Here is a 27420-nt window from a genome sequence, read left to right as displayed (position 1 = left end):
TCTGGCATTTTTCTGTTTTTTAGAAACTCTATACTGAAGACTGGGAAGGAGACAAAACATTATTCTATCCGTACAATGACAGTCCAGAGCTCAGAAGGGTGGCACAGGCTCAAAAGTCTCTGAGTGATGTAAGTATGAAAGCCTGATTGACAGTTGGGTCACTGTTACAGTGTAACTCGGTAGACTTTGTGGTGGACTTTGACTAGCTATAAAAACTTCATAATGGAACAGAAAATAAAAATGTGTAGGTGTGCACTGATAGCTCTGATAGTAGTGCTATTTCAGTAGAAAAATACATAATCTATATTAGAGTATAAATCTGTTGGCGGTTTGATGCTGGATTATGAATTAATGAAATAATTAGTTTATTAAAGATCTTTTGAGGTAATCGGTAAGAAGACCTCAAGTACCTCTCAAAATGTGTGGAGAAACTCTCAGGGTTGGCTGTAAGCCCAGTTCACTGTTGTGGGCCTACAAATCTGTCTTGGTAAAACAGTGATAAGAAAAGTCAGGAATTTGTGAGGCTGTGTGATTTACTGATACTTAAATACATAGAACTCTTTAAACAAGCATTTCAGGTCTCAGGTAAAGATTTCAGTGAATTTTGCAGATGTCTAGAAGTTCACTAGTCCATGTTTATCAGGAGCAACAGAGTAATATACTTGAAAACTTTCCCAGGGAACTGATTCTTTTTCACTGTCTCTAATCAAGAGACTTCTCAGTAGTCCTCCAGAATACATTGATTGAAAGAGTTTATGCTGCAGTAGCTGTGGACAGAACTACTTTTGTTAATGGTGGCGTTAGCAGGTTTAACAGTAAATGTTCTGATGCTTAAGTTGGTAGTTACTGTAAATATTTACTTGTTTCATATTTTCAGATTGTCTACAAAAAAGGGCATGATGAACGAAAATCTAAATATACTTCCCTGCCAGATCCACCTGATGTGGAACAAGCCAAGAAAGTGACAAGACAGCTGAGTGATGTGAGTAGAATGCAGTGCTCTTCTTTTTGCAGAAACCTCACTTTTGGAGTTAGAGAGGCAAAAAGGTACCTAAGGAAAGGGAAAGCAAAAGAAAAGAACAGAGCTCATATGAAGACCCCTTTGCTTTTCAGTGGTGGAAGTCAGTTCCTTTCTTACTCAAGTGCCTCAGAGAAAATCCTGCCCAGGCTCAGGTGAAAGGTGAAATTTTATTCTTGTCAGTGAATTTCGTTTTCACAAAACATTTCTGCTTCTACCATACACACATTACTTCCTATTCTCCCTCTTTTTTTTTAGTCTTCCGCTTTACACTTTCTGTGTTTACAGGAGAAAATAATAAGCAACATCCATTTTGCCGTTCTCTTAAATGTAAACAATGATATATAAATATATACCTGGTTTTGGAGTGAGTTACATGCTTACAAGGAATAACCCCATTTTGCTGAAAAGTTGCCTAGGTCAACTGTGCAGAATACATTCTGAATGTTCATTTCAGTGTCAAACCATTGTACACATATATATCCCAAGCATTCTTAAGTTAATGGGTACCAATCAGTGGAAACGTCTGGCAACTTAGATAACTGTTTCCTGATTTGCACACCGAATTAACAAGTAACATTCAACATTAAATTCCGTAACTGTGTGGCATGATTAACAAAGACTCTGGCACGAATCCTTGTCAATGAATTTTAGGTATACGTAGAATAAAACACATCTGAGGAATGCAGGAGGTGAAGTGAAATACAGGAAGACCAACTTTTGCTGAAGAAACTGGAACTAAGTTGCATACTCTTGTAAGACAGAAGTGGGATTTTAACTCAGTTCATAATTTAGCTATTATGAAGAGAACATGTATGATTTTATTGCTGTGTATTGAAAATTATCTGCTGTTTAAGATTAGAGAGTTACAGTATTCACTTACAGTTGCAAAACCACTAAGAAAATACTGTAGTGAACCTATTTGGAAGGTGAAAGAAGGTAATATTTCATTTAGAGAAAATTTCTTTAATCTTATTCTTCCATAGTTTAGAAGCTAAATTGTCATCAAGAAAATTTTTAGACTTGTAAAAAGCAAGATCAGTATCATAATTCTTTAAAATGTTTAAAATAGTAAGTTATATATGTATCTCCAAAACAATAAAATGTAGAATTTTTTAAGGTTATTTTTGGTGTATATGTTCTTTATCAATGTGGTAACAATTAAAAAGACGTTGGAGAAGTTGTATTTTTTGTGATAAGCAATGCAACTGTGGCTGAAAATGCATTTGGAACACTGAGGCAAAACTCAGGAAGATGTTTTGTTATTAGACAGACAGAAACTGTCTGTTTAAACAGTTGATACTTGATTTCCATGTGCTTGAATATAGTCTAATAGAAATCACATATACCAGGCTATCCATATATTAAAAGGGTTTGCTTATAAGAAGTCTCAGCAGCAATAACAATAAATCCTGGCTTAACCAATGGGCAGTACTATGTCCCAATACTGTGTGACAAATATATTTGTGATAGCAATATTATGTGAGGAAAACAGAACTAAAGGAATATGTTAGTGATGTCTCATAGAGAGATTTTCTTATTAATAAATGTCTTCTAGAAGAGATGACTGACTTCACCTATTTATCCTTTTTTTGGTCAGGGAAGGTACTAAGAGAAATAACTGAATACTGAATTGGTTAGGCCAAATCATATTTAAGGCGTTTTAGACAATAACTGATAAAGTGGTTATAAGGCAGATGTGAAATGTGAAGCAACTTTAAAAAGACAACTTTTGAAAACAGATCTGTCAAGTGAAAATTGAGCTGTGTCTTGGGGATTAAATTTTATTTTTTTATTTTGTTATAGATTATTTACCACAAGGACTATAAAGACAATATTAAAGGCAAGTGGAGTCAAACTCCATGCTATGATGTTGCAGTTGCGAAAATGAATGCAGAAAATTTAAGTATGGTAAGTGAATTCTTCAGAAAATCTTGAACAGCTTTATCTTCTGTTTATGTTAATATGGAGAATACTGATTGATTTTGCCCACTCTGTTTGTGGTATTTCTCTTTTCCTAAATAAGCTACCTCATGGATGTCTCATTTATCATCTAAGTACATTTGATATGTTGTTATCTGTTTGTCTCTGTTCCTAACAGAGAAAATACCAGGAAGACTTTGAAAACATCAAAGACCAAATATACTTTATGCAGACTGAGACTCCAGAATATGAAGCTAATAAACGACTTTCAGATAATGTCAGTAAGGTATGTTATGTGTGCTCCCATTTGTTTAGTTTGAGTATAGTTCTAAAGTTAGGCCAGTTTGTGCTGAAACTGTTTTTTCCAGTGTCAAAAATATTTTCTTATATGCAAAAGATGTATTCTTGTGTGCTTCCCACTAGGAAGCTTGTAACAACTCCTAACCATGCCTATGATCTTCCACAATAGTACCCATGAAGTATAATTTTCTTTCAGTGAAGTAGAATTTGCTTCATTGTTTGTTCTGATTATGTTATGTTACTGATTTTTAGTTGGAACAAATCAATACTGTTAACCAAGACCAACTTAAGCTAGCTGAGTTTGGCTCAGTATTTTCATATTTACTTGTCTTTGCTCAGTGTATCTCAGTGACATTATGCTGGCCCATCTTTTGTTCAAAAAGCAGTATTTGTTTGGCTTCTGCATTTTCTGCAATAGTATATGCATCAGCAAAGACAATCTTATGTCATTAAATTGTATGAGTGTGACTATCCTGAGATGTTAACCGCTATTTGAAAAATTACAATGTTTGGAGAGGGGCTGAGAGGTGGGGACATCTACTAAATAGCTCTCACTTCTCTTGTGACCCTGCCTCCCATCTCATCATCCATGCACTCCTGAGAACTGAGTGCCTTTCATGGTCCTTTGCCATCATGAATCATAAGTTAAAAACCGTGAAATTTTCCTGAAAAGTTCAAGATGATATAGGTTAGTGAGTGTTTGGGTTTTAATACTGATTTTTTAAAACCTCACCCTTTTTATTTTTATTTTTTTAAAGATAAAATACAGAGCAGACTATGAAAAGAATAAAGCTATTGCAGATTATAATGTGCTTCCTGCTACAGAGAACCCGTTGCTGAGGCAATTAAAAGCTGCAGGAAATGTGCTGAGTGATGTAAGTATTATCAAAGTACAGCTGGATGATTTTCAGTCATGTACAATAAACGAAACTCATCATTTCTTCACAAGGCTTCTCCTTTGGATCTCTTAGTATTTTTAGTTTTATAGACTGGTACTTGTCATGAGATACCACCAACCAGAACAGTATAGATAAGGAGTCATTTCTCCACAGCAGAGTGTAACAATAGCTGTGGCACGTTATAAGGAAGCTAATTATTATATAGTTCATTTAGGTCCCTGTGGAAAATGGTTCACAAGCTGACAGTTACAATTCTTCCCTTACTGTTTTAAGGAACTTCAGCTGATACTGGTAATGATAGAATATGTGGTGCTTTTGCATATTCATATATATTGTGTTCTGGTTGCTCATTGTAATGGCTTTCTTGATTTCTCTCTTCTTGCTGTTTTCATCTGTGTGGAAAGAGAGTGCATATTTGTTCATGTCAGAAGTTAGTCGGACCTTTCTGTCTTCCCTTACAAACCTAACAGTCACTAAAAAAAGGGTTTTTTAAAAAATCATGGGGAAAAAAGGGTCATCTGTTTTTCAATTTTCTGGGAAAGCTTTTCTTTATAATCATTTAACGGTTTTACTTGTCATTTTTAATGTGTTGTGAATGAGTTGCAATGAAATCTACTGCATTATCTGACATTATTTTCTTTTGCAGAAATTATACAAAGAAGCCTATGAACAATCAAAAGGAACCAGCATGAATTACTGTGACACACCAAAGTTCCAGATTGATACTGTTCTGAAGAATTTTAGTGATGTATGTATTTGATTTATGTTACGTTGTTCAGTACTGACACTCTTGATTACTTTTGTTTATCAACTTGTGTTTATTTTTCCAGGTGAAATATAAAGATGCGTATCAAAAGAATATTTTAGGACACTATTTGGGCAGCTTTGAGGACCCACATCATACACACTGCATGAAAGTTGAAGCTATGAAGAGTGATGTAAGTGTGGCAGTCATTCTATTTTCACCATAATACTTTCATTTCAGAGAAAGCTCAATTATGGTTTCTTAATGAATGTTGATTTTGTTCCTAGAAAAATTACAAAGCAGATTATGAGGAGGAAAAGACAAAATGCTACTTCCCTCAGACCATAACTCAAGAGTATGAAGCTATTAAGAAGTTAGACCAGTGTAAAGATGTAAGTACAGGACAGTAGTGGTTATCAAGTGGCCAGCTACATCCAGAGTAGCTGTTTCTGAGGCATGTAGTAATTTACAGTGATTCCTGTTAACTTCAATGATTTTGAATTTGGCCTTATTAGCATATGTGACTTTTAAAAAACATATTCATCTGTATTTTAGAGCCTTTTGTGACATCTAGTGATCAAGACAGATATAGCACAATCATTTTTTTTAACAAGTAAAAACATAAAATTAGAGGAATAGTACCAAAATGAAGAATGAACCTCAAGCATTTACCTGCTAAAGCCAAGATATTTTTGCATTAATACTTTAAAAGTACTTTAGTTACTTTATTAATACTAATTTTATTTAATTTACCAACACTTGGAAAATACTTTAAATATATATTTGTATATAATATACTAAAATATATATACTACAATGTGTATAATATATTATAATGTATACTATACACTATAGTATTTATATACCTATAAAATATTTTACATTAATAGTTTAAAAATACTTTAAAAAATTTATTTGCTGATTATGTTAAAAAGTAACATGAGAACCATTGTGCATGACAGTGCTTATCTGCATGCATACCATAACTGCTAACCATCCCAAGTAACGCTACATTGCTATGTCTTATAAAATAGTTTTGCTTATATGCATTTCCTTCAAATATATTTATTATCTTTCTTCAGCACACCTACAAAAAGCATCCTGATCAAACCAAATTTACTCAGGTGACTGACTCTCCAGTACAGAAGCAAGCACAGATCAATAGCAAACAGCTGAGTGATGTAAGTAAACCTAGAAAACACGTTGCTACACTCTGACATTATCAATTTCTGCACTGTGGCCACCTTCACTTTATCATCCAGTTTTAAGAGAACTCCTGAAATGAATACGTAGGTGAACGTGTGTGCATGTACACACACAAAAGCACAAAAGCATTTGCGTGTATTCGCTGTTCTGTTGCAGTGGAAAATCACCTGGAAATTTTTTTTTTTTTTAGTTTTTCAATTGGCTGTTACTGTCAATTCTTAGTGTGTATCTTTGTAATTTTGTTTATGTCCATCATTCTTAATGTATTCTTTGCACCAGTTAAGGCAATGGGGTTTACACCATTCACTTGGCAAGAACTAGGATTTTATCTCTTTGTGAGTGAGGTAACATGAGATCTTTAAGTTCTGTCACTCAGCATTGGGCTGCTAAATTTCTTTCTTTATTTTTCTTTGCAGATAACATATAAATCCAAAGGTGAAGAAATTATTCACAAGTACCACCTCCCTCCAGATGTGCCCCAGTTTATACAGGCTAAAGTTAATGCCTACAATATTAGTGATGTAAGTATCTTTTGAATCCAGAGCTCTTGATTCAACTTACCGTATGAAGTTTCTGTTAGCTAGAAAGTGTTCATTCAAAATTCACCTTTTCTTCTAGAACTATTACAAAACGGGATTGGAAGAATTAAAATCAAGGGGATATGATCTAAAAAGTGATGCTATTCCTATCCGAGCTGCCAAGGCTGCTAGGCAGGCTGCCAGTGATGTAAGTACATCCTTCCTAAAGGAACTGTTTAATTCAAAAGAGCTTATATAAACAATGTTTGCAATTATGTTTACTAAGGATATCTGAAGGATAACTATTGCCTTTTTTGAGCATGTTATTGGATGTATTTAACACAGTTATTTTTTTATTGGTGTTTCATTGCTTCACTAATGTATTTGTATAATTACCTTTAGAAAAGGCTGTTTCATTATGTAATTCTCTGTGAATTAATAGGCTATCTTGCACTCCAATATGATTAAGGAAAATCATGAGGAGTAGGTCAGTAATGACAGCTCCAGGAGCAGTCACAGACCCCTGAATTCTCTCTGTCCTTATTTATAGGCCTGACATAAATGAGATAAAAGACTCTAGGACATCCCTGGCTTTTGAGCAGATTCTTGGGGATGGCCTCGTGGAAGTCCCTTAGTATTTTAAAACTCCTTTCCCTCTTATTATCAGTACAAGTGAGATAATGCTACTTTGAAAGCTAACTAACTTGTTTGTGTAGTAGTGGATTGTGAAGAGATAAATGTCTGGGTTTACTAAGATGTATTGTCACTGACTTAAATGTGAGGGATACCCTTTGTAGAAAAAACAGGGTAGCTTTTACTTTTAATTTACTTATTGCTAAGTTACTACACTTAAGATGATATTCTCTGTGTTCTATTATATTTTAACAGGTTAACTATAAAAAAGCCTATGAACTTGCCAAGGGTAAACTTGTTGGCTTCAAAAGCCTCCAAGATGATCCCAAACTCGTTCATTATATGAAGGTAGCCAAGATGCAGTCTGAGCGAGAGTACAAGAAAGATTATGAGAAAACAAAAACTAAGTACAATATTCCACTGGATATGGTCAATGTTGTTGGTGCCAAGAAGGCTCAAGAGATTGCCAGCAATGCTAATTACAAGAACCCCCTACACGACTATACTTACTTACCAGATGCAATGAATGTGGAGCTGACCAAAAATATGATGGAGATTCAGAGTGATGTAAGTAAAACCTCATGTGAGCAGAATTTTTTTGAGATGTCTCAAGCAAAAACTGTGAAGACTCAGGAGAGGTCCCTGAATTGTTTTTTCTAATTCCTAACCTTTAAAACATTGTTTTCACTCCTTTATTAGAATGCATACAAAGCAGATTATAATAACTGGATGAAAGGTATTGGTTGGATCCCCATTGGCTCACTAGAAGTAGAAAAAGCTAAAAAAGCTGGAGATGCCTTGAATGAAAAGAAATATCGCCAGCATCCAGACACCATTAAATTTACAAGTGTGGTTGACTCTCCAGTAATGGTCCAAGCCAAACAGAATTCAGTTCAACTCAATGATGTAAGTAGAGAAAGAAATGGGTGTTGTATTAAAGTAGAGATGTATCTACGGAAGAGTTTAAGCATTGTCTTTAAAATTTTTTAAAGTAATATTAGCCTGAAAGTGTTTCTCTGTGTTGTCATTGTTTTGTGCTTAGATTTTGCCTCGTATATGTCTGCAAATCTCTATGGAAATCATGTGGCTCTTTCAGTTCACATTGGCTGATTCTGTCCATTTATATTTTAAGTATATTTGAAATACATTTGATTTTAAAAATGTGAAATTTTCAAATTGTTTATTGATGTTGTACCACCTACAATAATGAATGAATTACATAATGTTTGATGAGTCACAGTATGTCAATCATTAAACAGCAAGCTGTTTTATGTTACGCTCACCTACCATCCCTTATTATCCCACTCTTTCAGAAATGGGATTTTATGTCCCATTAAAGGGCTTAATTTTACTGAGTAAAGACTGCATAGAGCTTTTAGGGTCCATTCCTTCTATCAACAAGATCAACAATTCTGTATGAAAAGTGCAGCCTCAATCTTTATGAGATAGGTGGCAATGTACATTTAATTGCAAAATCAAACATAAACCCATGGTTAATTTACAGTGAGCTGGGGCTAGCTGTACAAGGAAAGAAGGATTTATTTCAGTATCATTTATTTTACAGAAACTATACAGATCTTCTGGAGAGGAAGTTAAACATAAATACACTCTTACCCCAGATGTCCCACAGTTTATCCAGGCTAGATACAATGCAGCTAATGTCAGTGATGTAAGTGACTTCTTTACAACATTTTTTACACAATGTTAATGAATTTTTGAGTAATATGTTACAGATATGCTCATATTGCAGATTTCTTTCCCTGATAGGCAGTTCTGTATAATCAACTTGTATCACTGTAATTTTTCATTCTTGGTGTCATTTGAATTTACAACCAGATAACATTTAATCATGTAATCATTTAATTAATATAATTAATAGATAAATCTGTTCTCAGAAATGAAGACTGATAGTTGTATATGATTCCCACTGCATCTGCCTTTAAAGAATTGCCTGGAGTAGCTTAGGAGTAGCTTTGACTTGCATATAGTTCGCGCGATTACTAGGTTCTCCAGAATAATATACATTTTCTTTTTTAGGCATATTATAAACAAGGCTACCATGATCTAATAGCTAAAGGGAACAATGTGTCACTCGATGCTATTCCAATTACTCGAGCCAAGGCTTCAAGAAACATTGCTAGTGATGTAAGTATCTGTTCCAGGTATAATTTTCTTAGGCATTTAGTAAAAAAGTTGTCCATTGCAGGCCATATGGTAGACCTCCTATGTTGCATAAGTCTCACTAGAGTCAGTATTATGCGGAAGAGATTCTCGGTCTTTCCCAAAGGCTTAGTTTATGTAGAACTTATTTTATGCTTATCTTGTTTGCTTTAGGTAGGCAAATGCTATTGCACTGTGTTTCTTAACCCACTTTTCACAGGAGAAATTAAATTAGTAGTTCTTCCAATCATTCTGTGACAAATTTCCAGAAAACACACTACATTAACACCTATTCGCAGACCACGAGACAATATGTGCTAAGGGTACTTTTGGTTACACAGTGGAGTAACAAGAAAAGCTAATGTTGATAAATCTTATTGTAGTGTGTGTAACCTGTTGTGTACAGGCTTAGATGGTGGAGCAAGAAAAGCTAATGTAGCTGTAGTCGCTGGGTGGACTCTCCCCTTTTAGGAGAGCTTATCTTTCTGAACTGCTTGCAGCTTCTTTTTCCAATGAAAGTCATGAGAGCATTGTTTTTTTTCTTTCATTTTGCATTAGTGTGGACACCAGTAGTCATGCCACAGTACTTTTGATCTTTTTCCTCTGTTTCTAGTATAAATATAAAGAAGCATATGAAAAGGCCAAAGGAAAACAGGTTGGTTTCAGAAGCCTGCAAGATGACCCTAAGCTTGTCCACTACATGAATGTAGCAAAGATTCAGTCTGAGCGTGAGTACAAGAAGGACTATGAGAAGACCAAGACTAACTATCATACACCTCCTGACATGTACAGTATCCAGGCTGCTAAACAGTCTCAGGATGTAGCTTCTAATGCCCACTACAAAAATCTGATCCATCACTACACTTATCTGCCAGATGCCATGGACGTTGAGCTGGCAAAGAACATGATGCAAATTCAGAGTGATGTAAGTATTTTAATGATTGCAATTTCATGGATGTTTTCCTGCACACTGTGAAAAATAAGATAGGAGTTTATATTCAATGAGAATTGCTATGACTGTATGGGAACGGTCTGTTTTCTTATGTCTTGGGGAAGATCCTTAGAATTTTTATCAGCTGGTGGTGGCATTTAAAAATACCAAATTCCAGGTGAGTTCTACTCAAGAGGATTTTGATGTTGGCGTATCAGTAGAGAGCAGACTTCTGGAATATTGAATTCAAATAAACTTTTTTTTCACATTTCCTCAGAAAACTTTATTTAGCAACTAACATAATTTTGTTTTATTCTTTAAGACTTCTTTTAAATTGTTTTGCTTTGTCTTCACATGAGATAGTTAATAATAGTCCAACGATACTATCATATCTATTTCAGATGAAGGAGTGGACAAAATGTAACTGTTGATATTATTAGAAATACATTCTGGAGATCTTTAATATGGGAGATCCCTCCTAGGACCTTCTCTGTCCTTCCTGCAGATACAGAGTTTCAAATGGTTGTCTTGGCATATGTGGTTGCGCTCTGCACCTCCTGTATACTGTGGAATTTGACTCTGTATGGATCCCTAAGGGGGACCACTCATTTTAGAGTTAAAACATGGAAGGGTCTTAAAAAAGAGTGTCCACAATATCCTTGCATTCAGACTGTGCCTTGACCCTGTCTGAATGTTTATATGGGATAGCCTTCTGCATATTTTGTAGCAAGGATAAATTTTTCACTTGCAATCTGTGAATTCTGCATATTTTACTGTAGAAGGAACTGTAGGAAGAAAACCAAAAATTGAGCCTCTGCTCTGTGGACCTTTGTGTAAGGCCAAGTCTCATAGATTCTGCTGAAACACAGAACAAATTAAACCATGTTAAACGGTCACCATATGGTAGCTTGGAAGTTTTTAAGAGTTGAAGGTTGGTGAATTTTTTCACATGGGTAAAAGAAAAGGAAGGTTGATAAATACTGAAGGGATGTTGCAGTTCGTAAGAAATGAATCATGAATCAAAAATACAATAGCTCATTTTCTTCCTTATGAAATCACAGAGAAGCATAAAAAAATATGTTGTTCCCTTCAAGAATTTATAAATTTTTCCTGCTAATGTAGAACACACTAGCTAGACTATGTGATTATTGTTTCAAACAGAATTATTACAGTTCTGTGGGAAAAATCTAAGTCCATGTTGTCTTTTTCTCCTTCAGAATGCATACAAACAAGAGTATAACAGCTGGTTCAAGGGTATTGGATGGAGTCCTCTCGGTTCGCTGGATGTTGAAACAGCTAAAAAGGCTGGAGATGCATTAAATGAAAAGAAATATCGCCAACACCCAGACACCATCAAATTTACAAGTGTACCAGATTCAATACCAATGGTTTTAGCTCAGCACAACACCAAGCAACTGAGTGATGTAAGAAATTTTTTATTATTAATGCAATATATTGATTTAATTTTTTTAGCATATTTATGATTTATATGTTAATGATATTCCATCTAAAAAAACCCTTTATATTTCAAAAACTGTAAAAATAGTAAAATTGCAATTTGTTAGTAAGAATTAAGCGTTGTTGCTTTGTGTCTATTTGTTAACACTAATATTACCTACCTTGTACTTGTCAACAAGTTGGTTTTTTTTTTTGCTTGCAGGTAACTTATAAGCAAGAGGGTGAAAAAATGAAACACAAATACACCCTGGATCCTGATGTTCCTCAGTTTATTCAAGCCAGGGTCAATGCCTTCAATCTGAGTGATGTGAGCATATAATCAATAGTTTGTTCAATAATATATTTGTCATTTACTTAATAGAAAAAATCACTTTTATTCATTCACGCTATGATATTGAATATAGAAATGCACAAGCTCTGAATTCAGCTAAACTTTTACTTTTAAAAGTCAATGAATTTTGTGCTTGTTAAGCAAATTTTTAAACTGTTCAAGCACTCATGAACATAAACACATTTCAGTGCTTTATTCAAACTACGTGGATAGACTGAATGAGAAAACCAGCACAACTAATTATTCAGATTTCTATCGGTTTGGAGACTTATGTCATCTACTTTTATATAAAACACATTGCATAGGCAAGCAGTACAAGTTCTCTGTATATTGCTTCCTGCTGCTGGGTGTTGAAAGGAAATTAACTCATCCAGTGGAGACAGTGGCTTTTTCTGCCATTCAGCTACTAGTCTGCCTGTTTTCCATCACTTTTTGCATCTATCCAACACAATAAAGACCTCCACTGATAGTATCAATTTTATTGCCTTTGTGATACTAAATTTTTTGGTGGCATTATCAGGCCTCCAGGAACTAGGTAAAAGCTGACATCTCCTTTAATAGCCTTTAAATACTATTAGTCTGTCCAGACACTAATTGGTAACAAAAAAGCAGCCAGACTGGTTCCTTCAGTCACTTAGGACCACAAAGCCTGATTTTGACGCTAACAGGAAAAAATTTCTGAAGGTTCAGTCAAATGAAAAATGAGTTTGCTTAAGCAACAGCAAAAATGCCACTGATAGAGTTGTCCCACATAAAAATTGCAAAAAATACTTACGGAGTTAATGATTTAGCTATCTGAGTTAAACTGGTTGTCTTGAAGGACTCTCCTATCTTTGTAGTAGAATTATTTATCATAATATAACTGTAGTTTATCTACAGGTTAACATTTTTCCCTGCAATTGCGCAGCCTAAACTGCATATTTTTATTATAGTTATAGGAATCAAAATATTGGCTTAAGCAACTTTGTTAAAAATGCTACTTGTAACACTGTGAACTCATACCTTTTTTCCCTATAAGGCTAACTACAAAGCAGACTGGAAAAAAACCATTGCCAAAGGATATGATCTGAAACCAGATGCCATTCCTATTATTGCTGCTAAAGCTTCTCGAAATATTGCAAGTGATGTAAGTATAATTTACATAAAGTGGAATACATACCTCTATTGTGTTACAGCTTTCTGTAGCATATTACGCCATAGAACATATGGTATATACATATAATGACATATATAGAGACACTTAACTCTGAGAACTGAAATTCTTATACTGTGAAATAACAGGTGAATTCAGATGTTTACGTGAACCTCTGAAAAAAACTGTTTCTTTGGAAATGCATCATAATGTGTGTGAGTGCTAGGGAGCTGGGGCTGTTTGTTGTATGTGCTTCAAGTATTCACCAGCTTATTTGAAAGTTCCTTTGTTATAATTTACCTATGCTGTATTCTTAATTGCTAGAGACCTGTACTTCTACTTGTCTAGCACTCACGAGCTGTACAGAAATGCGACTGCTTTCAGGCAGCTACGTCAGCTGGCAACAGTAAAACTTGGTGTGCTGTTTGACACAAGCTATGAAAGGAGATTTGGAACACAGAAATAAATCCACTAACTTTAGCAAAAGGCTGCAAATGACTTCCATTCCCCACTTAAGCATGCCTCCCTCCAGTAGCTGAGTATTGGGGTATCTAATTGTTTGGTAGTCTTGGGCTTTTCAATAATATATTATTATGCTAGTCTTTTAATCAAAAGCTGAATATTTCTGGGAGTTAGAAGACTATGACAGTAAAATGTAATATGGTAGAGCCAATGGTGAGGGAGGGCATGTTAACTGCATATCTAAGTTTAGATCTATACCAGGGGTCAAGACAAGCTTAGAAATCCAGGAATCCTCTTCTTTTTTTTTGACCTAAATAATTCTGTCTGAAAAACAATTTATGAGTTTATAGAATGAACTGCAGTTGTTAAAATATTGAGTTTCAAAGTATTAAAATTATTAAAAGTATGTTTTCTCTTTCCAAAGTGAGTAAGGCTTCCTTTTCCTTTGTCTCTAGTTCAAGTACAAGGAATCATATGAGAAAGAAAAAGGCAAACAGGTTGGATACCGTAGCTTGCAGGATGATCCTAAACTTGTTCATTACATGAATGTGGCGAAAATACAATCAGATCGTGAGTACAAGAAGGATTACGAAGTTACCAAGACCAAATATCATATTCCTTTGGATATGTTCAGTGTGATGGCTGCCAAGCAAGCCCAGGAAGCAGTTACAAACACTGGTTATAAACAGCCAATTCACAATTACACACTCTTGCCCGATGCTGTGAATCTGGAACTATCAAGGAATGTGATGCAGCTTCAGAGTGATGTATGTAATGATTAATCAGCTCATTTTTTTTCTTCTTATAATTACTGTGTTACACTATTAACCTTTTAAGGTTAAAAAATTAACTCTATTGGATTAACACTAGATTGAGATGTAAATGTCTGGTCTGGAACCCTGTATTTTCCAGAGATTATCAGAATTACATGTAGCAGAGAAATTCTAGGGAACTTACCTATCAAGTAAAAACTTTCTTTGTATCTCTACCTGTTCGGCTAATTCTCAGCAAATGAACATGTTTTTCTAATTCGTGTATTTTTGTAGTTGAATTTGTAATTTTGATGTGTTATTATTGTGATTGTTATTTGTTTTGTCAGAGATCCTACGTTACATGGAGTCTAAATTCTGACCATATTTTATTTAAGTTTACTGAAAATATACATTATGTATGTTTGTATTATATCTAGGGATTTGAGATTTATTTATTTTGTTCACTTTTCCTTCCTGCCTCTATCCTCCAACAGATGCATATGCCATACATGAGAAGGATTCATAAAAAAATCTTTGTAGTTTCCATTAAGTTTTGTGACTTGTTTCCATCTTTTTTCAATAGTGTAACTTTAGGGTCTGCTTTTTTATCCAGAACGTATTTAGTTTAATCTGCATTATTTAACAGTCCTCTGACAAATTTGAAATTCCCCAAAACATTAATAATCTGATTGAAACTGTTCTTCAGATTCTAAGCATTCCTTGGAGAGAATAATGTGTGTGTTCTCATTGGTCAGCAGATAAAGGATCTAATCTTTAGACACTGTTCTTTTCAAATACAGAAATTTTCATCTCAAGTTTTTTGCTTCCCCACTGTATTTTTACCCAGCTTTGCTGAGTTGGCCGAGCTTGCTTGGCTGTCTAACTCGGGATGTTTGCAAGGAGAGAAGCGTGATGCCTGAGGACAAAGAAATTTTGCCTTGTATACACATGCTATGAAAGTATATGGTCTTTTTCTCAGACTCTGATATTCTCCCTGTTACTTCTAACACTGCAGTTCAGGAATAGATTTTATTTTTGCAGCATTTTGGTACCTTTATCTGTTCTAAAAGCCATGTTATAAAGTATGATTAAATAGGAATGGTGTCTATTCAAGATTGTGCAGAACCAGGTGATTAAGCAGAAGTTGTTGAAAAAATTTCTCTGAATTAATTCTACTGTGAACCAAGTCTACTAACAAACAAGTGTGTAATTTAAAAAAATTATTATATTTTTGTCAGATTTTCATATTTACGACTCAAAATTTGTTCTAAGGTCTGTGCATTTGGTTTGTAGTGTGACTTCTACACATTGGTTTAGTAAAAAGAATTTCTTTATGCCTACCACATCAATAGTTGTTAATGTTATGCTAAAAATTTGGAAAACAGTAGCAATTATAATAAAATTGTCTAAATTGTCCTTCAAAAATGAATGACCAGGAGAAGTTTTAAGGTCTTATCTGCTTTTATGTATATAGGCATTCTAATTTTCCTTGTCTCACTGTCTTTTTCCTTGTTTATTTTTTAAAAGAATGCATACAAAGCAGATTTTAATAACTGGTTGAGAGGAGTTGGCTGGATACCAATTCAGTCGCTGGATGTAGAAAAGGCCAAAAAAGCTACAGAGATTCTCAGTGAGAAGAAGTATCGTCAGCACCCAGACAAGCTGAAGTACTCTATTACAATGGATGCAATGGAACAAGTGCTAGCTAAGCAAAATGCCAAGACCATGAATAAGGTGAGAAGTTGTTCAGATGATCATGACTGAGCCAGAGATTGGATCTTTGTCTTGCAAAACTGTGGGGCAGGTGCATTCCCACTGAAGTAATTAGAATTTCAAATGGGTGTAGTGGTTTTCTTTGTTAAGACTGGACACTAAGAGATGATGGAAGCCTCAGACTGTATTCATAATTAAGGGACTTTTCTGTTTATAAAGATTAAAGATTTCTCCTTTGTGTATGTAATTTGGTAACCTTTGCTCTTTTTCTGCAGAAAGTAGTATTCATAATCAGTGAGCTGAAAAAACCCTGAAATTGTCAGTTTTGTACAAGCTTCCCTGAAAAGTGGAGTTCTTCAAATTTGTCCCTAGTTATCTGGGACACCACTGATCCCTATTTGGCATGGAAAGGGGATGTGTGGGGGAAAAAAAAAAAAAAGCTTTGCATTAAGGCAGGGTTAGAATGCAGACAGAAAACTTTCAGTTTCAATATTTATTAGTTATCAAAACATACTTTGCAAATTTCTCAAATAAAATACTAAAGAAAGAGGAGGAATATAATACTGCCACTCAGCAGTTATATTTCTGAAGGTTATTTGTAGTGCTTATGGAACTTTACTGTAAAATATTATTGCTTGCAGATGAGCAAAACAAAGGCAAGGTCTTATTTTATGAGTGCAATGCCTTTTCAATGCTAAATATTACTTTGTAATTGCAGAGGCTCTACACTGATAAATGGAACAAAGAGAAGACCAGCATTCATGTTATGCCAGATACTCCAGAAATTCTGCAGTCTAGAGTGAACCAGGTCACAATGAGCAATGTGAGTTACTGTGCTTACAGCGGGCATTCAGTGTCGGCTGCATAGATCAAACATTGGTTTAAATTTTATGTCTTTGGAAAATATTTTAATTGAGATGTAGGGTACTTCAGTAGTTCTGCCTTCATAATGGAGTACCTGTTCTCTTTTACATTTTAAATTAGAAACTTTACAAAGCTGCATGGGAGGAAGACAAGAAGAAAGGTTATGATATGCAGCCAGATGCTATTCCAATAAAAGCAGCCAAAGCCTCCAGAGACATTGCAAGTGATGTAAGTTTGATTGTGTGATAGTACTCAGAGTAGCTGCAAAGACAGAACATTTTTTAAGTGCTCTGTTATGCGCAAAAGTGGTTTTTTAAGCATCTTGTGTTGTCTAGGTTTAAGTTATATGCTTGATGGGATAAACCTTTGCAGTACTTGCTCTCCAGTGGAGTTTAACTGAATTGTGCTTTTTTGCTCTTTGTTCAGCAAACTGCTGAGCTTCATGTGCCTGTGTTCAGTGGGCTATTTTGTAAGACTGTGAATGTTTAAATGACTAAACCTGGTATCTTGTGATGAAAAAGAACGAATGTTTTTAGAGATAAAATTGAGTTTAATAGTGCATTTTTTTGATTTAAGTTTTTGCTGTTCTCTCTCTTTCCTGCTGTCAGTATAAATACAAACTAGCCTACGAAAAAGAGAAAGGAAAGCATATTGGGTTCCGTAGCCTTGAAGACGACCCCAAGCTGGTGCACTTCATGCAGGTGGCTAAGATGCAGTCTGATCGTGAATACAAAAAAGATTATGAAAAGTCAAAGACTAATTTCCATACTCCAGTTGACATGGTCAGTGTTGTGGCAGCCAAGAAAGCACAGGAAGCGGCTACAAATGCAAACTACAAAAACTTGATCCATACCTACAATGTTTTGCCTGATGCTATGAGTCTTGAATTAGCCAAAAACATGATGCAGATACAAAGTGATGTAAGTGAGAGATTCTTCAACCTTTGCATTGTGAATACAATGATGCTTAGTTTATGAAAGCATACTGTAAGATAAATAGTACTGTTAGTGAAATTAATTCAATTGTATACTAAAATGTAGTAAATTAAATAAGACCTTCAGCAATGATAGCCATTGTATTTTTCTAAGACTCTGAAATATTAAATTATGCCTGTTGCTAAAGAATTTGGGCTCAGAAACAAGTACTTTTATGTATAAAGTGAAATGGTTATTTACTGCTTACATTGTCCCATCAGGCTTTTCAGGAGCAATAGCTGTGTGCAGGCCAAAACAGGAAAAGCTTGCCTTTTCATTAATAGTTTTATCTTGTACTTCCAAAAAGATACCTTTTCAGAAGAAGGGGAAACCAGCTAAGTAGCTATAGTCTCAGATTTTCTGGGATGTTTAACCTCTAGAGAGGAGGGCCTTTTTTTCTCAGTATAGTAGCTCAAGATAATCCCCTTCTTCAAGAGGGCCTTAGCATGTAGTCTCATGTAAGCAACCTATATACATCATAAGGAGGATCTGAACATTGTATAAAAGGTGGAGTAATAAAATACAGACATCACTGTAACAAATGTGTTTCTAAATAAACGCTGAATGCATCTTGATACTGTTTGCTTCTTTGTAGAATAAGTGCATTTGAAATCTAATATTCGTTAAACACAGAAGGAAGTGTCATGATTTACAGACTTTTTCATGCATCTGATTATTTTCTTTTCTTTCTGCCTCCAGAATCAATACAGAGCAGAATATGATGAAAGTATGAAGGGTGTTGGATGGATGCCACTGGGCTCCCTGGAAGCTGAGAAGAACAAAAAGGCGATGGAAATTGTTAGTGAAAAGAAGTATCGCCAGCATCCAGACAAGTTGAAGTATTCTGTTCCTATGGATTCCATGAACATGGCCTTAGCTTTAAATAATGCTAAAATCATGGATGAGGTAAGAAAGTGTTCATCAAAATTCATTTAAGCTTGCAGAAGTAAGAAACAAACTACACCTGATGTAATAGTCTATCTTATTGTATGTGTAGCTTTGGAAATCATCATTTTTGGCAGCTAATGAATATACTTGACTATCATTGTATGTCATCTTAATAGACCTTTGATATACCTGAAAGCAAAGCATAACACTAATATTTCTAAGCAATACATATAATGACAGACCTGGGGGTCACATTTTATTAATAAAGTTTACCCAAGATAAGTGATTATAGACTTCTAGTAGTTTGAATCTAGGGGCTAAAAATACTGGAGTGATCCCTTTCAGAAATAGGATTTAAACTTTTAAATGTAGAGTCTGTTTCATCTGATGCCTGTTATGTTAATATGAAATTGCTTCATGATATGAATGCTTTTATAATGAGATTTTTTTTCTGATTCTCCTGCTGAACTGATGTAATCTGCTGTTGTAATTACATCTGTTGATGTAATTCTGTTCTTTAGAAAAGTCTAGACTTATGTGCATTGTAGTTACAGGGACCATCAGAATCTTATGTGCACTTTCCTTAGCTCTATTTCCTCTAAGAAAAGCTCTATTGCCTCTCTCAACTGATACTTATTTTCCAGGAGATAAACTAAGAATCTTCTACCTCTAACAATTTTTTTTTAGTATACTTTCTGGCTTGGCTTTTAGTTGTGAGTTAACCCTGGTAGGCAGCTAAGCACCACACTGCCACTCGCTCCCTTCCTCCCCTCCCCCACAGTGGGATGGGGGAAGAGGAAAGGCACAGTTAAAGCAAAAAAACCTTGTGGGTCAACATAAAAAAATGTTTAATAAGCAAAGGAGAAGTGGAAGAAGAGAGAAAGAAAACAAGTGATGCAAAAGCAATCACTTGCCACCTCCCACGGGTAGACTGATGCCCAGCCAGTTCTTGAGCAAAAGATGTCTAACCTCCCTATACCCCTTCCTCTCCCTTTTTATTTGCTGAGCGTGATGTTATATGGCATGGATTATCTCTTTGGTTAGTTGGGTTCATCTGCCTGATTATGTCCCCTCCCAACCTCTTGCACATCCCCAAGTCTATTCACTGTGGGGACAGAGAGAAACAGAGAAGGCCTTGATACTGTGCAAACACTGTTCAGGAACAGCTAAAACATTAGTATGTTATCAGCATTGTTTTAGTCACAAATCTCACACACAGCACTGTTCAGGCTGCTATGCAGAGGATTAACTCCATCTCAGCCAGACCCAGTATATTTTGAAACCTATTGTTTTCTGCAGTTCAGTGTGCTTGAATACACTGCTGGGCAAGAGATGAGCAATAAAATACTCTAGCAAGATTGGTATTTCTTCCACTTTTATTTCGCCCTCACACAATTAACTTCATACTGATTGACACTGCTTTTAGGTGCTAAAATAAAAAGACAAATGTTCCTACCCTGTTAGTAGTTGCATCATTGTAATGAAAGTTTATATTTCAAATAGGAAATATTCTTTTAAATTGTTTTATTTGATTTTTTGGTTATGTTGACGTCTCTTTCTTTTTTTTTTTTTTTTTTCCTTCCAGCACAAGTACAAACAAGCATGGGAAGAAGACAAAAAGAAAGTTCACATCACACCAGATATTCCACAGATTGCTTTAGCAAAAGCTAATGCCTTTAATTTAAGTGATGTGAGTACTGTTTGTAACACTATGACGTTGCTCTTATTTTTTTTATTAGGAAGAAGTGAGATGACAGCATACACAGTCTCCCTAATTCTCATTTTGCTAACCTGTAGTAATTTCACAAAAAGCTATTTGTTTTCCTTTTTCCTCTTTCTTCACCAAAATTAAATACCAAAAGTTGCCAAGAAAAAGCCATAATATTTATAGGCAGATTATGTTCATGTAGGTCATTAAAATATAATAGTTACTAACAAAATAGTAGAGTTTGAGTACTATCCTTGTTTGTTACTGTATTTATTATTTTATTTCCCCACGTACAGTTTTGTACTGGATTCAAAATTCTTGCAGATTGAACCTATTCTTTCAGTAACAGGTGATATTATAGACAGTTTTTCAGTAGCCAGTTGTTAAATCTGCATATGCTAAATAAAGTATTGTTTGTAATTGTGCACATCTTTAATGTGCACAGAAATAGAAATATTTATCTCATTTTTTTAAAAGGCTGACATCCTTATAGATGTAACTTTTCACCAATACTTGTGCATGTGGGAAATAAATGCAATTTCTTGCTCTTTTGTTATGGGTTATTGTTACTAACTATAGTGCAGTCCAGCTGCATTGAGGTATGAATACTAGGATTGGTGTTAATTTTGAAGGAATATTCATCTCTTTGTGCCCCTGAGTGCCTTAAACAACTCTTCAAGGAATACTAAACATATGAATAGTCTGTGTTTCAAGTTATCATGTAAAATTAATAGACTTTTGTTTAAGTGAGTGTGCTGTGCTTTGCTTTTTTAAAGGATGTTTCTCTTCTTTCTTTTCACAGAAAATGTACAGACTTTCATTTGAAGAATCTAGGAAGAAAGGGTATGATCTCAGAGCTGATGCTATCCCTATTAAAGCTGCCAAAGCTTCTAGGGATATTGCTAGTGATGTAAGTTTTTGAAAGAAAAGATGATCCATTTCAGATATTGTAAACCATTCATTTCTTGACACAATTCAGTTTTATATGCCAAATATATGAAGTCTCCTTATTCTCTTGCTTGTAAATAATTCTGACATATTTGTTAAATATTCTAATACATTTTCTAGGAGGGTTAAAGAACCATTTCTTTGTTAGAAAGGTAAGGAGATATATGAGGGACTGTTAGAAAAAAAAAAAAAAGGCAGTTCATTCCTCAGTGTGATGGTGCTTGGATACTTTATAAATGTATGTTGTGTATTTGTAGTTCAGACAGAATGTTCAGAGGTCATTCTTAGAAATATTTGAAAAGAACAGATACAGACTTAAATTATTTTTACTGCTGTAGTACAATTATCTTCATTCCTTTGGTGAAAGTCCCATTAAATTTCTTCACGCAGAGAATACAAGCTTCTGAAATCAGGACCATTCTGAAATCCTGTGTATCAGTGATGAGGGATTTGCTGTGGCAGGGGCAAATCCAGCCTAAGAAAGGGGTGAAGTTAGGGCCTGAGGACATGTTATTTAACCCACCATTTTTTTTTTACAACATAGGAGATGTTGCAGCCACTGCAAAGGCAATTTGCTCTGCCACTGCTCTAAGTTTGAGGAAGATACTTCCATTCTGAGTTCTCTTCAAGCAGTAAGCAGTGAAGGAAAAAGGAGTTGATACTTGGTCTGTGTAGTTCATTGTCCAGGGTTGATTAGAGGTTGAGGAAGGGGTTAAGAATTTGAACCACTGGTTTTATTAAACAAAAAAAGTGCAAAAGATCTTGGGAAGTGTCTTGAATTTTCTAATCATTTGTACAAGTGAACCTAATGGAAGTGATGATTAAATGTTTGGGTTTATGGTTAAGTCTTTAGATAGGAACTCAAGTATTCTGAGTATGGTGCAGAGTACCACAAAAATAGTTACCCAAGGCAAATATTGGAAGCAGGATAGCAATAGTAACAGAGAACCGTGTGAGTTAATGTACCTTGGTTATAGTGTTTGTGATAACTCATTTTAGAGCTAATATGGGTATCTTTAAACTATAGTGTAAAAAGAATAAAAGGTGCGCTTTTTCCAAAGAACTGTCTTCAGCAAACGAGATCTTTTGTGTTCCTTTGCCTTTTGCTTTCTGTCAGTATGTTTCATATTTTCATTGTGTCATTTATAGTGAGATTAGAGAGCAACTGAATGCCAGGTTACATTGAACCTTATGCAGGACCAGAATAAACTATTGTAAGGAAATTTCATTTATTAAGAAAGTATTTTAAATATACTGCTTTTAAAAGGGATGCTAGACATCTGTTTTGCTTTAGAGTGCACCCTGAGAGTAAGTGGACAAACCCACCACCTCTATATGCTTTGTGATGTTTTCTTAACAATGTAAAAACCTTATTTTAATCTAAGTTTTGTGGTTTTTTCCTTACAATATAGATATTTCTTATTAAAGAAATGAAGTAGAACTAAAGTCTTTGTTTCTGTTCTCTTTACAGTATAAATACAAATTAGGTTATGAACAAGACAAGGGAAAACTTGTAGGCTTCCGCAGCCTTCAGGATGATCCCAAACTTGTCCATTATATGCAAGTGGCTAAGATGCAGTCTGATCGTGAATACAAGAAGGCTTATGAGACGAGCAAGACACATTACCAAACGCCTTCTGATACACTCAGCATCGTAGCAGCTAAGGAGGCACAAGATCGTGTGACCAATACTAACTACAAAAGACTGATTCACCAATATATGCTTCTACCAGATGCAATGAGTTTAGAACTGTACAGAAACATGAATCAGATACAAAGTGATGTAAGTTTCTGTTTTCTTTGTGTCATTCACAGCTGTGACTTTTTTTCCCTGTTTTTTTCATTATGTCTGTGTTTTGGAAACAACAGAATTATTTTGTGTGAGCCATTTGTAAATTGTAAAATTTCCTGTTGTGTTCTGTTTGGCAGAATGAGTACAAGCAGGATTACAATGAGTGGTTCAAAGGTATTGGTTGGAGTCCTGCTGGTTCTCTGGATGTGGAGAAATCTAAGAAAGCCACAGAAATTGCAAGTGATCGGAAATATCGCCAGCATCCCAGCATGTTCCCCTTTACAAAACAGAATGATGCCATGGACATGGTCCTTGCAAAGCAGAATGCAAATATAATGAACAAAGTGAGTATTTATGGGGAAAATTAGGCAGACATTCACATATAATCCCTTTCAATAAACAGTCTATAAGTCTCTGTCACCACCTTTATGTTGCAGTATTTCCCTGGGAAAAACAAGTGTCACTTAATGTTTCATCTTTTTTCATTTTTTTTCTTAATGAAACACTCAGTTACTGATAAATGGCATTGGTTAAATAGATCTTTTCTCATTTTTTTTTCATTGCTACCTCTCCAACCTCTGTTCTTCTCATTTTTGTATAGAAATTACTGGCCCTGAAAATCTTGATAGTTGGACTTCATTAGAAGCAAGACTGGGTCCTAATTCAGCTGATTCTGGATTAGGTCATTACATAGTAAAATAAATCTAAGTCAGCACCTTCATCTTTTTACACATCCATATCCAAAGGGTGCAAATGGAAAGGTGAAAACCCCAAAAGAGCCATCCTTTGTCATTTATATTAACACATCTGATGTTACTTTTTTCAATAGCATGCATATACTCAAGCTTGGGAGAAGGATAAAATTCAGGTTCATGTGATGCCAGATACACCAGATATTCTACAGGCAAAACAGAACAAGGCGAACTACAGTCAGGTAGAGTTTTTTAATACTTCCTATTACATTTTAAATTAATACCTACTTTCTTCAAATTGAAAGGTGCCTCCCATTTCAAAATAAGTAATGAATCTGTATAAGTTAGAAGAAACAGAATGGGGGATTTAGAACAGAGGCTAGAATTTTTACATGAGTGATATTTTCAGAGTAGCAATAAGTGCCATCTTCAGGCTAGCGAAGTAACAGCCTGAATTACCTTATAGCGTATGGAAAATATAAATCCTATTTTTGAAATCTGGATGTGCATAGTCCATACATACTCTGTGCTTACCATAGAAATCAAACATGTTAAAAATTGTTTACTATAAAATTAAAAGCTCATTGTGTATATTTTTAACTTAACATATGGGAAAAGAAATGCATGCAGTGATTCTAATTTTTCTGTCAGCTTTCAAATATGAGAAAGTGGCAATTGTGCCAGTGTAAAATATTGCTTTGCATGATTGCTCAGAGACAAATCTTTGACTTGCAAGTGCTGGTACGTAAAATCAACTGTGCACAAACTGAATTGACTGTTAAATGGCTACATTACTGCCTTATTAATTAATAAGTTTTATTAAGCCAATTGAAGAGTTTTCAGTTATCCCAGATATCTGGGGAATTTGAAAAATATATATGTTTCAAATCCCCAAGATATGATATAGTAGGAAGCTGCTGCAGTAACGAAAAACTATTTAGTCACTAGCCTAAGACTTGGAAGACGTGTGTTCCTTGCTTAACAGTTTCCCATTTCTCAGTTCCTGTTCTAGTAGCCCTTCTCTCGTAACTGAAGCCTGTGAGGTGACCAGAATTTGGTAATATGGATCATTAGCATGTCTAAATCGAAGGTGACTTACGTATTACTAAGACTTTTTAATTAATATTGTTTTCAATTTTAGAAACTATACAAGCTTGGCTGGCAGGAAATGATAAAGAAAGGCTATGACCTCACACCTGAAGCCATTTCAGTGAAAGCTGCCAAAGCTTCAAGGGACATTGCAAGTGATGTAAGCAACATTTCTAATTCAATATGACATACACTTTATCAAGTTGCTATAACCTACAGAGTCGCACTAGATTGAGATACACCTCTCTGCTAAGGTGTGGCTTGGAGTAAAAAACGAAATTGCTGACAAAACTCTTTCCTGATCTGTTCTTGTCAGTGAAGAAAACAATTTAAAAAGGGTTGCTCTGGCATCTTGACAATTCCAGAGATTGTGGTCCACCCATGAAGTGGCTAGTCATACAAATTTAGGAGTTGTCTGCTCTTTTGGATGTTGCATTTTCAGAGCAGCAGCAAATTTGGTCCAATTAGCTGATCCCAGTGCCTATACTGAGAAATCCTATTTACAACTCTGAAATAGTGATGACACATGTATTGCTGTTATCATCACTTGCTATGAATACAACTCCTGCATTTATGGAAGAGATTTTATTAATCATTAGGAAATTACTCCAATGCTTAAGCATCTGCTTTTTAAATTTCTGATTATTTTATTAATCAAAATATTTCAGGTGTCAGCATTTAGTTCTGAACAGTATGACTATATGAATTAGATGGCACAGAATACCATTCTTCTAGCCATGCACTCTTCCTCTCCAGGGACTCTGTTCATTCCCAGGGAGAGCATTCACTGACATCAAGTAATGCACATTAATTAAGGGGCTACTAAAACTTTACAGGACATGCCATAACAAGTTGCTCATTTCATTGGTAATGAGAAACATTGAACTGAGAGAGTATATTGATATTTGCTTATATATTTTACCATTGTCTGTTTCTTACTGTAATTTCAATAATGCAATCTTTATAATTTTAGTACAAGTACAAAGAAGGTTACCGCAAGCAGCAGGGACATCACATTGGATTCCGCAGCTTACAGGATGATCCTAAGATGTTGTGGTCTATGCAAGTAGCTAAGATGCAGAGTGAGAGAGAGTACAAGAAAGATTTTGAAAAGTGGAAGACAAAGTTTAATATGCCCGTGGATATGTTAGGCTTTGTTCTGGCTAAGAAATGTCAGGAATTGGTTAGTGATACAGACTACAAACATGTGCTGCACCGCTGGACTTGTCTGCCAGACCAGATTGATGTCACCCAGGCAAAGACGGTTTACGAACTACAGAGTGATGTAAGCTCCCTCGGAATTTAATTAATTTATTTTTTTGTAAGATATTTACTGCTTATTGAAAAGTATCTTTAATAACTCTCTTTTGATGCCAGTATAGATCAGATTGAAGCTAAAATACCAGTTAGTCTTTTAATATGGTTTAATAAATGAACAGGGAAATAATATTTTATGGTTTTGATTTTTTTCCTTAACAGAATGTATATAAGTCAGATCTACAGTGGCTCAGAGGGCTTGGATGGAGTCCTTTAGGATCTTTGGAATCTGAAAAGAACAAGAAAGCTTCTGAAATACTGAGTGAAAAGAAGTACCGGCAGCACCCAGATACTATTAAGTTCACAAGTATCCCAGATGCCATGGATATCACTTTAGCAAAATCTAATGCCAAAAATAGAAGTGATGTAAGTTGCCTCTAGAGACAGAACAAGTGATTCAATAAATGAATACATTAGTATACATTTGTTAAAAAGATCTCCATATCAGAACATGTGCTTAAAATATACAAATATCAGATGTTTAGAATTAGTGCCTTACTGTTCAGTTGTAAATAACTGCTAGGACTTGTTCAGAAGATTAAGGTCTCTAGCGCTGTATAACTTATTCAGTAATAACTATAAATGAGACCCTTACTATATAGTATGTAAATGTATTGTCATAATGCTGTTTCCTTGACATTTCATAGATGTAAGAAGAAAAAGAGGTGGTATTTCAGTAAGAAGTCATTTTATTATTTGATTTTAATACCTTGTGTTGTTTACATTGCTCATGCTTGCATAGTACATCTTTGCTTTGCTATTGTAGAGAAAAGCTAAACTGAATTTACTGCTATGCATGTAAGCCTTTTATCAGACAAGGTATTTTTGTTTGTGTCTCTTTTCAGATACTGTATAGAGAGGCTTGGGACAAGGACAAGACTCAGGTTCACATCATGCCTGATACTCCTGAAATTTTGCTGGCTAAATCAAACTTAATTAACACAAGTGATGTAAGTGTGTCTCCACA

The 27420-nt window shown here is 34.9% G+C and overlaps 1 protein-coding gene across 42 annotated transcripts in view; it reads left to right on the top strand.

Annotated features, from left to right (window-relative positions):
- Positions 1–27420, top strand: part of NEB (nebulin) — a 129923-nt gene that overhangs the window by 11942 nt on the left and 90561 nt on the right. For all 42 annotated transcript variants that reach the window (XM_075029022.1, XM_075029060.1, XM_075029045.1 and 39 more), the window contains 34 exons: positions 24–128; positions 878–982; positions 2825–2929; positions 3120–3227; positions 4000–4116; positions 4787–4888; positions 4971–5078; positions 5173–5277; positions 5968–6066; positions 6508–6612; positions 6710–6817; positions 7498–7809; positions 7942–8148; positions 8807–8911; positions 9280–9387; positions 10016–10327; positions 11551–11757; positions 11994–12098; positions 13141–13248; positions 14172–14483; positions 15996–16202; positions 16900–17004; positions 17166–17273; positions 17654–17965; positions 18719–18925; positions 20493–20597; positions 21418–21525; positions 23035–23346; positions 23493–23699; positions 24185–24289; positions 25189–25296; positions 26110–26421; positions 26616–26819; positions 27299–27403. In XM_075029022.1, coding sequence (XP_074885123.1) covers positions 24–128; positions 878–982; positions 2825–2929; positions 3120–3227; positions 4000–4116; positions 4787–4888; positions 4971–5078; positions 5173–5277; positions 5968–6066; positions 6508–6612; positions 6710–6817; positions 7498–7809; positions 7942–8148; positions 8807–8911; positions 9280–9387; positions 10016–10327; positions 11551–11757; positions 11994–12098; positions 13141–13248; positions 14172–14483; positions 15996–16202; positions 16900–17004; positions 17166–17273; positions 17654–17965; positions 18719–18925; positions 20493–20597; positions 21418–21525; positions 23035–23346; positions 23493–23699; positions 24185–24289; positions 25189–25296; positions 26110–26421; positions 26616–26819; positions 27299–27403 — 5448 coding nt within the window. The remainder of the gene's footprint in view (positions 1–23; positions 129–877; positions 983–2824; positions 2930–3119; positions 3228–3999; positions 4117–4786; positions 4889–4970; positions 5079–5172; positions 5278–5967; positions 6067–6507; positions 6613–6709; positions 6818–7497; positions 7810–7941; positions 8149–8806; positions 8912–9279; positions 9388–10015; positions 10328–11550; positions 11758–11993; positions 12099–13140; positions 13249–14171; positions 14484–15995; positions 16203–16899; positions 17005–17165; positions 17274–17653; positions 17966–18718; positions 18926–20492; positions 20598–21417; positions 21526–23034; positions 23347–23492; positions 23700–24184; positions 24290–25188; positions 25297–26109; positions 26422–26615; positions 26820–27298; positions 27404–27420) is intronic.

The sequence above is a fragment of the Buteo buteo genome, chromosome 5 (genome assembly GCF_964188355.1).
Source record: "Buteo buteo chromosome 5, bButBut1.hap1.1, whole genome shotgun sequence".
NCBI classification, from domain to species: Eukaryota; Metazoa; Chordata; class Aves; order Accipitriformes; family Accipitridae; genus Buteo; species Buteo buteo.
Note: the sequence above shows the minus strand (reverse complement) of the source record. Positions and strands in the feature narration are given on the sequence as shown.